At 41.1% G+C, this 17,528-nt stretch overlaps 1 protein-coding gene across 1 annotated transcript in view; it reads left to right on the forward strand.

The window, feature by feature from the left end:
- The first annotated feature begins 3,598 nt into the window (after nt 1–3,598).
- Nucleotides 3,599–17,528, forward strand: part of TNKS2 (tankyrase 2) — a 64,212-nt gene continuing 50,282 nt past the window's right edge. Inside the window, exon 1 of the mRNA XM_047759861.1 lies at nt 3,599–4,169. Coding sequence (XP_047615817.1) covers nt 3,971–4,169 — 199 coding nt within the window. The 5' untranslated portion in view covers nt 3,599–3,970. The remainder of the gene's footprint in view (nt 4,170–17,528) is intronic.

Consider the following 17,528-nt stretch of genomic DNA (forward strand, 5'->3'; position numbering starts at 1 on the left):
AGCTTATCTTCTATTTAGGAGTTTTACATTTGTGCATCATTGAAAGTGGCCTGTAATTTCACTTTCTTTTCCTTACTTGCTTTGGTGTCAAGGTTATAACAACTTCATAGAATGAATTAGGGAGTATTTTCTCTTTATCTAGTCTCTGGAAAGAATTTGAACAAAACTGAAATTGTCTATTCCATAAAAAATTGACTTTAGAATTTGACTATACAACTCTCTGGACTTGATGTTTACTTTGTGGGAAACTTTTAAACTATTGATTGGTTTGATATCAGGAAATCCATAAATATAACTGATTACAATATAACAGATTAAAGAAGAAAAAAATGCAACTCGGAGTTCCCATTGTGGGTCAGCAGTAACAAATCTGACTAGTATCCATGAGGTTTCAGGTTCAATCCCTAGCTTCACTCAGTGGGTTAAGGATCCAGCATTGTCATGAGCTGTGGTGTAGGTTGCAGACACAGCCAAGATCTGGCATTGCTGTGGCCGTGGTGTATGTCACCAGCTCTAGCTGTTTCGACCCCTAGCCTGGGAACCTCCATATGCCATGGGTGCAGCCCTAAAAAGACCAAAAAAAAAATGCAACTCAATAGGTTTAGGGAAAAAAAGCATTTGATAAAATTCAACATCTAATTACGATAAAAACAACAAATAAGGAAGCATTTCATAAAAATTCAACGTTATTCATGATAACAATTCTGAGCGCAGTGCACATAGAAGGAAACCTCTTTTACCTGAAAAATATATAACTACCAAAACACTACTGAAACATTTCTAAACACTGAAACACACTGAAAACATTTATAAACCATTTCAAACACACTGAAAACATTTATAGAAACATCATTCTGTACAGTAAAGGGTTAGTTTTTAAAAACTCAAGACAATATCAATACTTGTATTCAACATCACATTGCATTAGAGGTCATAGTCAACACAGTGAGGCCTAACGCTTACAATGCAAACAGGAGAAACTTTTTCATACATTCACATTCACAAATGACAAGGCTGTCTAGGAAACTCCCCAAACACACTATTAGAAATAGTTTGGCACAGTTCAGTATTGTTGAGTATATTCGCACTGTTGTGCAACAAATCTCCAGAACTTTTTATCTTGCAAAACTGAACTTCTATTCCCACTCAACAACTCCTCATTTCTTCCTTACCCCAGTCCCTGGTAACCACAACTCTACTTTCTGTGTCTCTCTGCACTGGATACCTCATGTCATGGGTTAAATTGTTGGGGCCACCAAAATTTGTATCAGTTCTAAATGTGACTATAGTTGGAGATAAGACCTTTAAAGAGGAAATTAAGGTTAAATGAGGCCATGTGGGTGGCCTCTAATTTAATCTGACAGGTGTCTTTGTATAAAATGAGGAAGCTTGGCCACATGGACACTGGGGATATCCATGAACAGAGGAGAGGCCATGTGAGGATACAGTGGGATAATGGCTATCTGCAAGTCAAGGAGAGAGAATGAAAGAGAAATCAAACCTGCCAACACCTTGACTTTGGACTTCCAGCCTCAAAAACTGTGGAAAATAAATTTCTGTGGTTTAAGCCACCCACTCTGTTGTATTTTATTATGGCAGCCCTGAGAAATTAATACACCTCATCTAAGTGGAATCATACAGTATTTGTCTTTTTGTGACTGCCTTATTTCACTTAACGTCCTCTAGGTTCATCCATGTTGCAGCATATGACAGGTATCCTTTTTTAAAACTGAATAATAGTCTATTGTATGTATATACCACATTTTGTTGATCAGTTCATCTGATCATGGACATTTGGGTTGCTTCTACCTCTTGGCTATTGTGAATAATGCTGCTATGAATGTGGGTGTGCAAATATCTCTTCAAGGCCCTGCTTTCAATTCTTTTGTGCATATGCCCAAAAGAAGAATGACTGGATCATGTGGCAGTTCTATTTTAAATTTTTTGAGGAAATGTCATATTGCTTTTCTCAGCAGTTGCACCATTTTACAGTCCCACCAGGAATGCTCAAGTTTCCAATTTCTCCATAAATTTCACCAACACTTCTTATTTTCTGTCCTTTTGATAGTCGTCATCCTTATGAGTGTGTGGTATTATCCCACTGTGGTTTTAATTTGCATTTTTTCACTGAGAAATTTAGAAATTTGATACTTTTCAAAATGAGGACTAAGACCTCTTTGAGATACCATTTACACTCCATATGTTGGAAAAAATTAATCAGACAGTATCCAGCATTGATGAGGACAGAGATTTTTTTAAGACTCCTAAACTCAGCTAGTCTATTTTAAACAATCTCTTTGAAAACAATTTGGCTTTACCTTGTAAAGTGAACATTCATTCCTTGTGACTCAGTGATCCCACCCCTGGATAGTCCATTTCCTCAGTGTTTTTCAAAACTTGTGTTACCACTCATTTGTGAGTTCTGTAATCCATTAACTGAAAGTCATAACTAGCATTTTTCTAAACATTGAAGAAATGAATATTGTTTTATTATTTGATGACACTTTTGTTTTATGTATGAGTATGTTTACTGGCTGAAGACACAAAATGCATTTCTTATACTATAGGCAGTGGTCAAAATGTCTGCCTCTCATTTTAAATACTTGTACGTGTGCACCAGCAGAATGCACAGGAATATTCATAGCACTCTTGTTCATAACAAAAAATTGGAAAGAAACCAAATGGCAGCATTGTAAATTTGACCACATTCCCAAGCAAAAACTGAATTTGCCGAAAAAGAGGTTAAGAAATTCAGGGGAGGAAGAATATGCTTGCCTGCATTGCAAAGGTCAATATGTATCCCTTTACGTTTGCATTATCTTTCTTTTAAAAGTTTCCTACGAGTAAGGTTTAGCGTACGGGATGATCATGAACAGCTGCATCAGTACCTTAGGCGTGAAAATTAATAATGTGCTTTTCTTGCTTCGATAGTCAAAAAAGAAAAAAAGAAAATCACAATTCATTAAACTGTCAGCAATGTGTATACCCAGGATGAGCACACCTCAGCCAAGTCAACATAATATTGATTTATGGTGGGTCCTTCAATTAGTCCCGAGCTAATAACTATGGGAAAAGTAATTAATCTGAGCAATGCCTCTCCGTTATTAATTTATACTTGGAACAAACTTTCATCGCTTTCCTAATTTCCTAAACGATCTGGGGGCGGTTCATCCAAACTTCCCATCAAGCAAGTCATTCATTTCCGAGAAGTGGCTCACAAGAAACAACAAAATAGCAGTCCCCTGCTCCGGGCAGGGAGAAGGTTGGGGAGGTGGGGGTTGGGGGAGCACAAAAACAAACCAAACCAGAAAAGAAACCCTCAAGGAGAAAGTGATTGTGGAAGCTGAAAAAATGGAACATTTCCTCATAACAAGTCCAAAATAATATGTAAGATCGGAGAGAAAACTTTCGAGAGTTCTTTCCAGTGTTGTAACAGTAAGGAAATTCAGACCAGGAAATCCATTCTTTAAACAGAGACAATAAGCAGAATTGTTCGACTCCATCAAAAGCCACCACAAAGATGGCGGTGGGACGAAGCCCCTTCTTCTCCCGCGGCCGGAGGCTCTCGCCTCACATTTCCCACAAGCCCCTCCGCGCGGCCTGGCTCTCCGAAACCCAGCCGGCCGCTCTGCTGCCACTGCGCACGCGCGGCACGACGTCACGTGCGCTCCCGGGCTCAGCAGAGCTGGCAGGAGGGGCCTTGCCAGCTTCCGCCGTCGCGTCCCTTAGTGTCTCAAACGGCGGGTTCGCTGTGCCTCCACCGTCTCAGGGCATCCAGGGGTCGTGGGGCTGGGCGAGGGGTGCGCGGCAGCGCGGCCATGGGACTGAGTCGAGCCCGGTGACAGCAGGGAGTCAAGCGGCCCGGGCCCTGAGCTCCTCTCCTCCCGGGGCCCTCGCCCTCCTGCTCGCGGGGCCGGGGCTCCTGCTGCCGCTGCTGGCGCTGCTGCTGGTGGCGGCGGCGGCCAGGATCATGTCGGGCCGCCGCTGCGCCGGCGGGGGCGCGGCCTGCGCGGGCGCGGCGACCGAGGCGGTGGAGCCGGCCGCCCGCGAGCTGTTCGAAGCGTGCCGCAACGGGGACGTGGAGCGAGTCAAGAGACTAGTTACGCCCGAGAAGGTGAACAGCCGCGACACGGCGGGCAGGAAGTCCACGCCGCTCCACTTCGCCGCAGGTAACCCAGGCCATTGCCGCCTCGACTCGCCCCAGACCCCACCTGCGCACCCAAGCTCGCAGGCCCCAAAGCAGACATAGTGCTCCTCTGACTCCGGCCTTTCCCATAGGACCCCGGTCCCATTCATCTCGATGTTGTCGAATGGGGACTGAGGAAATGGGGGTAGGGGAGTAGGGGCGAGCGTGCTGAACTCACTGGAAGTTTTGTTGTTTTTGCTTTGTTTTGTTTTGTATCGACAATACCTGTACCAACTTCCGGTCTTACTAACCTGAAAGGCCTTGTACACACAGAGTAAGAGATGTAATAGACCTTGTGATTTTAAAGGCCAGTTAACTGTAAAATCTATCGTTCTTGCACGTTCCACTGTAACACTTAACAATCCTTTGGTATACAATCTTAAAGGCTTTTATAAAATGCAGGAGTGTAATTCAAGAAGAGTAGCTTAATTGACCATTGACACATTACCTTTAATGGGTTTATCAGGGTAGCAAGTTTCTAGAGAGACTAGAACTGGAAATAGTCGAGTTTGGGAGAACTGAGATCTGACTTAGGCTGGGTACGATTGGGTAGTCCCTGCCAGACACAACTTAGGGTGGAAAGTAGAATGAGAGGAAAGACGGTGCAGGTTCTCTAGCTTGGATTTAGAATTTAAATTGGTACTAACCTCGGCGCATTCTGAGATTTAGATTGTTTGAAGTACTTTCTTTTAATTTTTGCTAGGTTCACTTTGTAATATAAGCTTTTTAATTTAATTGAAAAATTTAAAAATTAAAGATGAAACAGCTCATTTCTACAAGGCATTTATGCTTTTCTTTTTGAGGAAAGATCGTGATTATCCTCAAGGGAGCCATGCACGATTAAAAGTGGGAATAGAGTGTCATACTTCCGTTAGTCCTGGTTTTTCATTTTGGGTATTACATGCTTGTTTAAAATAATTTTTTGAAAAAGCAGAACTATATGTTTTAAAGCACTGTTTTTTGGAGTAGGAATGATGTGCAGAGAAGGAAAGATTTCCGTATTCACAGACATTGTTGGGCTCCCACTGAGAAGCCTTTTAAGGGAGAAGATTTAGGAGGCCATTGGTGGGAGAAATAGAAACAAGACTGTAGGCAGCAGAAAGGGAATGGGGAAGAATTCTAAAATCAAATCTACTTTTTCACCATTTTGCCTAAAATTTTGGTGATCAGTGCTGCCTCTCCTCAGCTAATTTGGATTGTCGTTTTTGTCCATGTAGTCAACATTTAAACAACTGATTTGGCAAACTTTCATACCCAACTGATACGTAATCCAAAGGGTAGTGTTACTTAGATTCTGTTCACTTGATCTGTGGGATAAAAATAACCAAGGAAGATCTTAGTTGCTACCTTTCAAGAATTTGTTGTATTAGTGAGTTCATCTCTGAAAATAGTAATATTTGGAGGTTTAAGGTTATGGATTAGCTTCTGATTGACCTTGTTCCTCCCAACCTCCCCACCCTCAGTTCTGTCCCAGCATTTCAAAGTACTTTTTAATGTAGATTTCATGTAGTTTGGTCAGACTGAAAAGGACAATTTTATTTTAGGAACCAACTCACCCATCATAATTTACCACATACAAGTTATAAGATAAGAATTTATGGTATAGGAGTTCCCGTTGTGGCTCAGTGGTTAACGAATCCGACTAGGAACCATGAGGTTGCAGGTTCAATCCCTGGCCTTGCTCAGTGGGTTGGGGATCCGTCATTGCCTTGAGCTGTGGTGTAGGTTACAGACGCAGCTCAGATCTGCCATTGCGGTGGTTGTGGTGTGGGCCGGAGGCTACAGCTCTGAGTCGATCCCTAGCCTGGGAACCTCCATATGCCACGGGTGCAGCCCCAGAAGACAAAAAGACAAAAAAAAAAAAATTAAAAGAATTTAAGGTATGAAAGTAACAAAATAAAAAAATTACTAATGGCCTGCATTAAACCAGAGCTTTAAAGCCTTGCATTTAAATCTAGATAGATACTTTTTAAAAAAATTAGTCTTATAAATTTAAGTTAGTAGTTCGATTAATGAGAAAGAACCTGTTTTAATTTTTAAGTAAAATTAAAGGAGTTCCCTAGAGGCCTAGCCGTTAAAGATTCAGCGTTGTCACTGCTGCAGCTTGGGTCATTGCTATGGTGCAGATTCCATCCCTGTCCCCAGGAACTCCCACATGCCATGGGCACAGCAAATAAATACGTACATACATCCAGCTGCATTTTCTCTTAATATATGGAGAATACATTTTATAAACTCTTTGTAGGTGGTGAGTTATCAGTCGTGCTAATGTGCAGCATGTCTTTGGAAGCTCAGTGTAGGTGGGACTGCGTAGCTGCCTGACCAAGCAGTTTTTTATGTTTGTACATTATAGGGTAAGTGTGGGAGTGGGAAACTCTTTTTCTTTTTTTTTTTTTTTTCTGCTAGTTAAATTTGTAGGTTTTATGGGGGTAGGCTAGACATGATTTTGTTTTAAGTTTGGTTTTAGTGAAGCAAGTAAAGCATTTATTAGGAGAGAATGTATGTGCAGAGAAAGCACAGGTGGGCTCAAAGAGAGGCAGGGAGGGATAGCCTTGGGCTTTGGGGGTTTAAATCACTTATATGGGGTTTTTGTGTTGATTTCTAAGGAATAGAAATGAGAGATCTGTGCAGACCAAAGAAAATGAATTGTGATATAACAGTTTAGAAAAAAACTTGGTTTGTCTTTTCATCTAAATATTTAGTTCAGCAAGTTTCTGCTGTGGTGCAGTGGGTTAAGAATCCGACTGCAGCAGCTTGGGTGGCTGCAGAGGTGCAGGTTCAATCTGGCCTGGAGCAGTGGGTTAAAGGATTCCAAGTTGCAGCAGCTGTGGCTCAGATTCAGTACCTTGCCTGCCAACTTACATATGCCATGAGGGTGGCTAAAAAAACAAACAAACAAATACTGAGTTCAATAAAAGGAGTAATCAGTTGCCAGCCCTAAAGGAGTTAAGGTCCTCTGATATTTAAAAAAGTAATCAACATAAACAGGAACTTTTCTCCTATTAGGTGCTTTGTATTATTGTATTAGATTACATTTCTTAGATAAGCACTTTCAGAAGTCACTTCTTATGAGAAAAATTGTTTCCTCTTCAGTCCTCCTGCCACCAGCCCCCTGCCTACCCACCCCCACACACACTGAGGATATGAATGATTTTTTTGCGACACATCACAAAACTTGTAGAGGCAAGTTGGTGGTGGGGAGGCTGCAGCTCCAATTTGCCAAAAGCAGTAGCATCTGAAATTTTTGACAGTATAATCCCTTAGAAAACAGCAGAGTTCAGTAAAGGAGATTGCTTCTCTGAACTTATTTCTGAAAAATGAAGAAAAGGGACGGAAACTTCAGGAGAAAGTCATCTTATTGTCCATCATGGCCAAAGAAAGAAATGCAGAGCATTCTTTAGAATCTTAGAACTTAAGGGGACAGGAGTGAGGGATATAGAATGCCCTGGCTTAAGAATCTTAAATATTCTTTGGGGTGTGCAGAAAGGTGTCATTCTGTAGAAAAATAGGCAAAATAATTTATTAGGTTCAAGAAATTCAGGTCCAGAGATGGTGGAAAGATTGTGTTTGTGTGTGTGTATGTGTAAAATTGGAGAATGACAGGTTGAAAAAGGATTTGCATTGTTAGAGTTTAGTGAAACAAGGTAATACTTCTTTTGTATATGTAGTGTGTTTTGTTACTGTTCTGTATTTGTAGTATGCTACTGGGCCATGAACTTTGGAGTAGTCAGACTTAATTTTAATTACTAAGCATCTGGAATTTATTATACAAGCAGCTGATTTGAAAACTAGAGCTACTTACTTATTTCCGAGATGAAAGATGACTAAAGTTAAACAGTGTTGCTTGTCTTCACATGTATGTAAGATAGTCAAGTAGAAAAGTGAGTGGATACCACTTGTGTGGGCTTGGCAGTCAAAACTAGGGCTAATAGGTGAAAGGTTACAAGAAGTCAGACTGCCTTTAATCTGCTCAACCATGGAATTGCCTGGAAATCTCCAACAGTGGCTGGATTGGCATCTTTCAGAGATGTTGTAGGGAGTTCCTGTTGTGGCTCAGTGGGTTAAGAATCCAGTTAATATGCATGAGGATGCAGGTTTGATCCTTGGCCTCGTTCATTGGGTTAAGGATCTGGCGTTGGCTGTGAGCCATGGGGTAGGCCGCAGACATGGCTCAGATCCCGCTGTGGCTATGGTGTAGGCTGGCAGATGCAGCTCCGATTTGACCCCTAGTCTGGAAACTTCCATATGCTGTGGGTGTGGCCCTAAAAAGACATACCCACACACACCAAAAAAAAAGAGAGAGATGTTGTAGAAAGGATTTCTCTAAAATGTTGGCGATTGGACCAATGTGTCAGAGTCTGACTGGTGTAAGAAAGTGGCATGATTCCTCCAGTTGAAGATTTTAACAACTGAGCTACCAAAGGTGTTATAACTTTTGTGATTATCATTGATATCCTTTTCCAGAGTGGTGCTACTGAGGTACCCAATAATGTTTCAAAAGCATTTCCTTCTTTTGTCTGTAGGCCAACGTCATAATTATGGGAAATGTACAAAATGTACCAATATTTCTTACCTAGGACAAAAATTAGAGACTCCTGTTTCCAGGATTGGTTTTTGTTTTGGGGATAATTAAATCCTATATCAGTAGAAAACCCCAATATCAAATAAAGACCAGTCTATTTAGGAATTCACAATTTTTTCTTTTTGACTTGTCAGATCTCTTAGTATATTATCAAGACTTGAGCTACACCTTTTTCCTCAGCCCTTGCTGGATTTAGAGGTAGGCAGTGATTTCAGTAACAACCAGTTTGGAGTACTTGTTTCAATACTGCCACATCCATATTGTCAGAATGCCATCACTCCAGAGGCCCTGGTATCCTTTTCTAAGTCTCGCCAGACTCTTTCCCAAGTTGACCTAGGCAAAACTTCTCCATGTATTCCTCATTCTAAAAAAAATATATATGCCGGAGATACTTTTTTCTGGATCTTAGTAAACTAAAGTTAATAGTAAATGAGAAGTTTAAAATGACATCTCTTAGAAAAATCTGACAAGAGTCCTGGCTGTGTAAATCAAGCTGAAGGCTGCTTGATTATCTATTTCCGTCTCATAGACGTCTCATAGACCTCAGGAGTCTTCTTCGTTTTGTGGCATTTGTTGACATTTACTGTTTCTGAACGTTTCCTTCTGACAAAGCTCTACTTGATGCTAGGCTACCTTTACATTGGCAAGACATCACTGTCATTTCATTTTGGACCAGCTGCCTCACCAATGGCCCATTCCACCTTTGAACTATAAAAAAGGGGAGATGGTGGCACTCAGTGAAACTTCCTAAGAGTCTAAGTTGGTTTCTCTGTATTGACTTCCAGTGCTTTACAACTTTTTGGAAGCCATTCAGATAAAAGCATGTTTCCCATATAGCGGCAAAATATGATACTGTTACAGTAGTCATGGTTGGCAAGACAGTTCCAGAAACTATGGCATCTAGATAGTAATGAAACTTGACAAAAGAGAAATTGAATAGATTGCTTTTGCCAGTTGTCACAAATTATTAACTTCATGTTTTCCATGGGAGTCATTTGCTTACTCTTCCAACAAAATATCAGACATGCACTAAACACGTGTTTATCAAGTCCTCCTATGTGCCAGATACTGGCCTTGGCCAGTGAGCAGAAACGAACAAGATACAATACCTGCCATTAAGTAACACAGCTTATTTATTTATTTGGCTGCACCCTCAGCTCGTGGAAGGTCTGTGGGCCAGGGATTGAACCTGCATCGCAGTTGCAGCAATGCCTGATCCTTAAGCTGCTGCACCACGCAGGAACTTCCAAGTAACACAGTTTATTGATCAGCAAATTTATTTTCTAGATAAGCCTGTTTTGTTTCACTGTCAGTGCTTTATAGTAGATTCAAACTCATTGTCTCACTTCATCAAGTATTTTGTTTGTTTAAAGATGAGTGCTGTTCCATAATTATAAAATAAACCAGCCATAACTACTAACTGAAGGCTTCTGATTCCTTTATAAAGAGATCCTTAGGATATGGAGATTGGCACTTATTCTAAGAATATGCCTATTCATGTTTTACTTGACCAGCGAGAACATGATCAGAATATATCTTGCAAAGCTATTTTTTCCTTCCAAGAAATGAGTACCTAACAGAAGTGCTTTGAACTATTCTTGAGATCATAAGAATGGGGATTTCAGGGGTTCCCATCATGGGGAAGTGGAAACAAATACGACTAGGAACCATGAGGTTTCGGTTCCATCCCTGGCCCCGCTCAGTGGGTTAAGGATCTGGCGTTGCCATGAGCTGTGGTGTAGGTCGCAGATGTGGCTCACATCTGGCATTGCTGTGGCTGTGGTGTAGGCCGGTAGCTTTATCTTCTATTGGAAGCCTGGAAACCTCCATATGCCTCAGGGGTGGCCCTAAAAAGCAAAAAAAAAAAAAGAATGGAGGTTTCATTAGGGATTGGCCTCAGTTTGGGAAGCCACTTAAATCTAAAGGTTTCACCAAACTTCCAAAGTAGATTTTAAAGGCTGGAATAAATGCCTACTGACCTCTCTAAATAATGCTCTTTCATGTCAAGAAGTGGCTTCAAACATTAAAAATCTCAGACTCTTTAATCTACTCTTAGGATAGCAGCATGACCTCTGACACATATTGTAGTTCTTACACTGTGACTTGGAAAACATGCCAGTTTCCTGATGGGTTTTAGACATCGTAATGGCTAGAGAATCATGTTGATAGTTTCTGAGGTAGAAGTCATATGTGTCTTGGACTGATAGTAACTATATAGATGAAATCATCTTAACCTTTTCTATCCATATCATTTCCCAAGCTAAAACTTCAATTTTAGTGTTTCATCATACACATCAGTATTGATTCTAACTCTGGCTTGAAGCAACCATCTCTTCCCGATGATTCTTTTCTCTCTCTCTCTCTCTCTCTCTTTCTCTCTTTCTTTCTTCCTCTTTCTTTCTTTTTTTGGGCCACACTTGCAGCATATGGAGGTTCCTGGGCCAGGGGTTGAATTGGAGCTACAGCTGCTGGCCTATGCCTTGGCCATAGTAATGCGGGTTCCAAGCTGTATCTGCTACCTATGCTGTAGCTTGCAGCAACACCAGATCCTTAACCCAAAGCAAGGCCAGGGATCAAACCCACATCCTCATGGATACTATGCCAGGCTCTTAACTCACTGAACCACAACTTCCCAGTGATATTTTAACAAAACACTACTGTGGACCTTTTTTCAGGGTGATCACTGATCTTTGGGACAGATATCTTCCTAATTTGACACTATGTCTTATAACAACCAGATGTTAAACTCCAGCTATTTCTTGTTTTGTCTTTTTAGAACAGCACCGGCAGCATATGGAAGTTCCCCAGCTAGGGGTCAAATCGGAGCTGCAGCTGCCAGCCTAAGCCACAACCACAGCCACACCAGAAACAAGCCACATCTGCAGCCTGCACCACAGCTTATGGCAATGCCAGATCCCTAACCCCTCAAGGGAAGCTAGGGGTCGAACCCAAATCCTCATGGATACTAGTCAGGTTCATCACCACTGTGGCACAATAGGAACTCCTACTCCAGCTATTTCTGTGCCAGCTTCACACTCCTTTTTTGGGAAGTTACTCTGTAAGTCACCACTTTGATTACTTCAAATGTGTTGATTTCTACTGAAGAAATAATGATCCTTCTCAAAGTGCTTGGGTACATGAAGTAACTTTCCAAAGGAAGAGGTACTTTTACTACTTTTTCTTTATTCTGATTCCTTTTCTCTTAATCTCCAACTTAAGTCTTTTCTGAAAGCATTTCTTCGAGATGGGTGCTGAATGACTGAGATGTCAGAACCACTGATCGGGGCAGATGCGGGTGGCTCACTTGGGGAGGGCAGTGTGATCAACAGTTCCCAGGCTGTGATAAGGAAGGTTCAAGTCAGAGCGTAGTGGCAGCAGATTTGGCCTTTCCCGCCTTGAAATTTTCCCTCTTGGCTTCTGCAGTACCATTCTTAGTTTTATTTCTCAGTCTCCTTTTCTCATACCATAATGTATTCAGCAAATATCAGCAAATTGCCGTGTGGCCCACAGTGTGAAGGACATTGGGGAAGTAATGAACTAAGATAGACATTGGTCCAACTCTTTATGGAACTTAAAAAAGTTCAGGAGATAGCTACTGAACAGTAATTACAGATTTTAATAAGTGCCGAAGGATACTGCTATGGATAACAAAGACAATCCCTGTGGGTTTTTTGTTTTTTGTTTTTGTTTTTTTCCCCTGGAACTTACATTCTAGTGGAGGAGAGGGGGAAACCAGCTGAATTGAATGTGTGGGTGTGCAGAATGGACTGCTTTAAATAGGATCATCAGGGATGGCCTCCTTAAGGTGGAGACATTTAAACAAATTTGATAATGAGTAGAAATAAGGAAGCAAAGGGCAAGGGAGAAGCAGTCCAAGCAGACAGGTGACATGTACCACTGAAGTCATGTTGGCATCCTTAACTGAAAGAAAGCTGGATGGTAGCTCAGAAAGGAAAGAGTGATATGAAACGAATTTTGTAAAGTAGATAATGGCCAGTTCATGTAGCAGGCCTTGTAGGCCATACTAGTGTGATTAAATTTTATTCAAAGAACATCAGTGGAAAAAGCCCATGAATTATTTTAAACAGGACTATGATGTGATTGTTTTTATTTGCTTATTTATTTTTGTCTTTTTGCCTTTTGTAGGGCCGCTTCCCACGGCATATGGAGGTTCCCAGGCTAGGGGTCCAGTTGGAGCTGTAGCCACCCGCCTACACCACAGCCACAGCAGCGTGGGATCCGAGCCACATCTGTGACCCACACCATAGCTCACAGCACTGCCAGATCCTTGACCCACTGAGCAAGGCCAGGGATCGAACCCACAACCTCATGGTTCCTAGTCAGATTTGTTAACCACTGAGCCACAACGGGAACTCCTGATGTGATTGTTTTTGAAAGATTACTTGGGACAGAGTAGAAATGAGAAGCCAGTTAGAAAACTTTTGCAATAGTTCAGGCTAGAGACAAGGGTGGTTAGGTTGGGACAGTGTCAGTGGAAATGAAGAGAAGGTAGGAACATGTTGAATCTGAGATGCCTTTGAAATATAAGGTGGAGATAATGTCCAGTAAACAGTTTGGAATTCAGGTGAAAAGTCTAGACTGGAGATTTAAATTTGCAGGTTGTGTATCTAGATGGTATCTAGGTAGTACTTAAAGTCATAGGAAAAGATGAGATAATCTTAAGAGGGGAGAAGAGGGTAGAGAACTAAATCTTTTTTTTTTTTTTTTTTGGTCTTTTTGCCATTTCTTGGGCCGCTCCCGTCGCATATGGAGGTTCCCAGGCTAGGGGTTGAATCAGAGCTGTAGCCACCGGCCTATGGCAGAGCCACAGCAACGTGGGATGCGAGCCGTGTCTGCAACCACAGCTCATGGCAATGCCGGATCCTTAACCCACTGAGCAAGGCCAGGGATCGAACCTGCAACCTCATGGTTCCTAGTCAGATTCGTTAACCACTGAGCCACGATGGGAACTCCGAGAACTGAATCTTAAGGAATTCTTGCATTTAAAAATTATATGAAATAAGCAAGAAATCCCCACAGAGATAGGACATGTCCAAAACTTGAATTCATCTTCTGCCATGATCCTGTTTTGTCTACAGCCTTCCGCATCTGAGTTGATACCAACTTCACCGCTCCATTTGTTAGTTCGGAAGACTTGGAGTCATCCTCCATGACTCCTCTCTTGCCCCTGCCCTCTCTTACCTCCTCACCCCACATCCAGTCTGTGAGCAAACTGTGATGGCTTTACCTTCAGAGAGCCACTTAATATTCCGACAAGTGCTCCCACATAATGGTCTAAACCAGCATAATCTCTCATCTACTACCTGAACCCCCTTAAAACTAGTCTCAAAACAACAGCCAAAGGGTACTTTTCAAATGTAAGTCATATTATGTAATTGACCAGCTCAAAACTCTACAGTGACTCTCCATTTTCCTGACAATTAAAAAGCCAGAGTTCTTAGAGCCATCCTCAAGTCTTTCTAGCTGTTTCTCATTTCTTCTAACCTCATCTCCCACTATGCTACCCTTTCTCTCTCAGTTCCAGTCACTCTGGGCCTTCTTATTTCTGGTCAATAAGGCTTACTTGCTTTCAAGTCTTTAATCAAATGTCACCATCTCTACAAGGCCTATGGTGATCTCCCTAGTCCACTTTATGATCCCCCTAATATACTCACCCTTATGACTTCTTAGTCTATTCTTTTTCTAATTACCTCCTGATACACTTATTTTGTGCATTTATTGTTCACCTCCCCTACCTCCATAGAAGTTCCTCAAAGGCAGAGATTTGGTCTGCTTTGTACAGTAGTATGTCCCAGGCACCCAGAAAAGTGTCCATTACATAGTTGATGTTCCTTTATCACTTAGGAAGTGAATGGAGGAGACAAGAAAAACCAGTAGTGTGGAAACTCTGGAGAAGATATTTTGCAAAGGAGGTAGTAGTCATCCAGTGTTGCTAAGAGGCCTAGTCAGATGGGGACAGACATATGTCCTTTAGGTTTGGCAACGTGGAGATTGTAGGTGACCTTGATGAAAGCAGTTGTAAGGAAGAAACAACACTGAATTTCGGAAATAGAGAATTGATGACAATCCTTAGAGGTTTGAATATTCAGGGAGCAGAGAAATGGGTGAATTCAGGAAGAATATTTTTAATAAAATGGAAGATATAGAATATGTTTACATACTATTAGGAATGATCTGGTGGAGATTGATGGGGAAAGAGCGAAGACCTTGAGAATAAGACAGGGTACTGCCATGCATGCTAGGATTGATCTTTGATAACAGTACAGTTATTTCAACAAAACAGAAAACTAGTGCTCTCTAGTCAGTTTCATTCATTTTTCACACATGGCTTCAGACACCATTCTTGTGGTGGTGACTTCAGAATGTCAGCCTCTAGTTTAGACTAATTTCCTTTGTTCAAAATCCACAGAACCTTCTACTTACTGGGCATTTGTTCCTCAGGCTGGTCATTTCCAAAAACAATCTTATCTCACAAAACATCCTGTTTTACTTTGTATCTGATAGTCCTCCTCCATACCTTATCTAGTTTCCCTAAATTAAAGAAGTCACCAGATAGTGTCAGTTTTCTCTTTTCTCCTTAGTTATTCCTGACAACATTGTGTGTAGTAGCAAAAGATTAGAAACAAACAACCTGACTACTCATGAGGAAGGAACTAAAAGAACTAGTGAAATTTTGATACTTGAAATCAATAAAATATGTGCTGATAGTTGATTTCTAGGATGTTACTAGGGTTTTGTTTTGTTTAAGGAAGATGCAGAACAGAATGTGTGTGTGTGTGTGTGTAAGTATTTGCTTGTCCTTCAGTATTTTTCATACCCATTCTAAGGGTTACATCTGGAATAGAGGAATAATTCCCTTTGGGTCTTTGTGAAGGAGGAGGAGGAGAATTCAGCCTAAATAGTACTGTTTTAAATTGAATTCAGTTAATTTACAGCTCTATGAGTGCCAGCTGTGTACCAGGCATTGGGTATTTTTGCAATGAACAGGACATATGTTGGAATTTTATATAAGATTTCGTTAGGAAATGCTCACTCAAAAAGATTTTATGCACCACTGTGTTCATCACAGCATTCTTTCTTTCTTTTTTTAATTGAAGTATAGTTCATTTACAGTGTTTCTGGTGTATAGCAAAGTAATTCAGTTTTATGTGTGCATGTATTCTTTTTCATTATAGTTTATTACAAAATATCTAATATAGTTCCCTGTGCTATATAGTAGGACTTTCTTGTTTATCAGTTTTTTATATAGTAGTTTGTATTTGCTAGTCCCAAACTCCTAACTTATCCCCACTTTTCCCCTTCGGTAACCGTAAGTTTGTTTTCATGTCTGTGAGTCTGTTTCTGTTTTGTAATAAGTTCTTCTGTAACATATTTTAGTTTCCACATGTTAGTGATATCATATGATAATTGTCTTTGACTGATTTCACTTAGTATGATAATCTCTAGGTCCGTCCGTATTGTTGCAAATGGCATTGTCATTCTTTTTTTTTTTTTTGGTCTTTTGAGTGCTGCACCTGTGGCATATGGAGGTTCCCAGGTGAGTGGTCAAATCTGAGCTGTAGCCTCTAGCCTACGCCATAACAACATAGGATCCAAGCCTCATCTATGACATATACCACAGCACATGGTAATGCTAGATCCTTTAACCCACTAAGTGAGGCCAGGGATGGAACCTGTGTCCTCATGAATGCTAATCAGATTCGTTTCTGCTGAGCCATGACGGGAACTCCTATTTCATTCTTTTTTGTGGCTGCGTAGTATTCCACTGTGTGTGTGTGTGCGTGTGTGTGTGTGTGTGTATACGCACACACACGCACCCCATCTTTTTTTTTTTTCTAGATTGGAAACCATGAACTTTTTTTTTTTTTTGTCTTTTTGTCTTTTCTCGGGCCACTTCCATGGCATATGGAGGTTCCCAGGCTAGGGGTCGAATCAGAGCTGTAGCCCCAGCCTACACCAGAGCCACAGCAACACGGGATCTGAGCCATGTCTGTAACCTACACCACAGCTCATGGCAACTCTAGATCCTTAACCCACTGAGCAAGGCCAGGGAGGATCGAACCCACAACCTCATGGTTTCTAGTCAGATTTGTTAACCACTGAACCACGACGGGAACTCCTGGAAACCATGAAATTTTATTGACATCAGCTACATGACTTTTCTCAGTAGCCGTATGGTATTGCATAAAGTGGCATTACCAAAGAAAACACTACCACTGATTAGACTTAGCAGTATTCCTCCCCCCCAAGGTGGCTTAGAGAGAGTTCATTATAGTCACAAACTAATACATAAAACATTTAAAATTTTGATCTAAGTTTTTTCCTGTCCTCCCACACTTGAAAGGTATCTCATGGACACCAATTTCCCAATCCTACCTAGCATTACTAGCTTACAAACCTTAAGGCTAGTAACCCCCATCTCATTTAATGTTCAGTTTCCATCAGTTTCAGTATATACCAGTATAAATACCATGACTACTTTGCAGTATTCTACAGATCTGAATCATGGGATTGAACCACAAATTCCACCTTTTATGTGACCTTCAGTGGTACCATGGAGGCCAAGGCAATTTAATTTAGGTTTACCAGGATTCATTTCATTTTAAGAGAATCCTCTTGGAACAGGTTTATTCAGTTCTCTTAAAAATGGTGGCATTCTTTTACTTTTCTCACTTTTGAATCAGCAGCTATATAAACAGATTAGATTAAGTCTAAAAACATGGGCCTCAGTCAGCTTTC

The sequence above is a fragment of the Phacochoerus africanus genome, chromosome 15, assembly GCF_016906955.1.
Source record: "Phacochoerus africanus isolate WHEZ1 chromosome 15, ROS_Pafr_v1, whole genome shotgun sequence".
NCBI classification, from domain to species: Eukaryota; Metazoa; Chordata; class Mammalia; order Artiodactyla; family Suidae; genus Phacochoerus; species Phacochoerus africanus.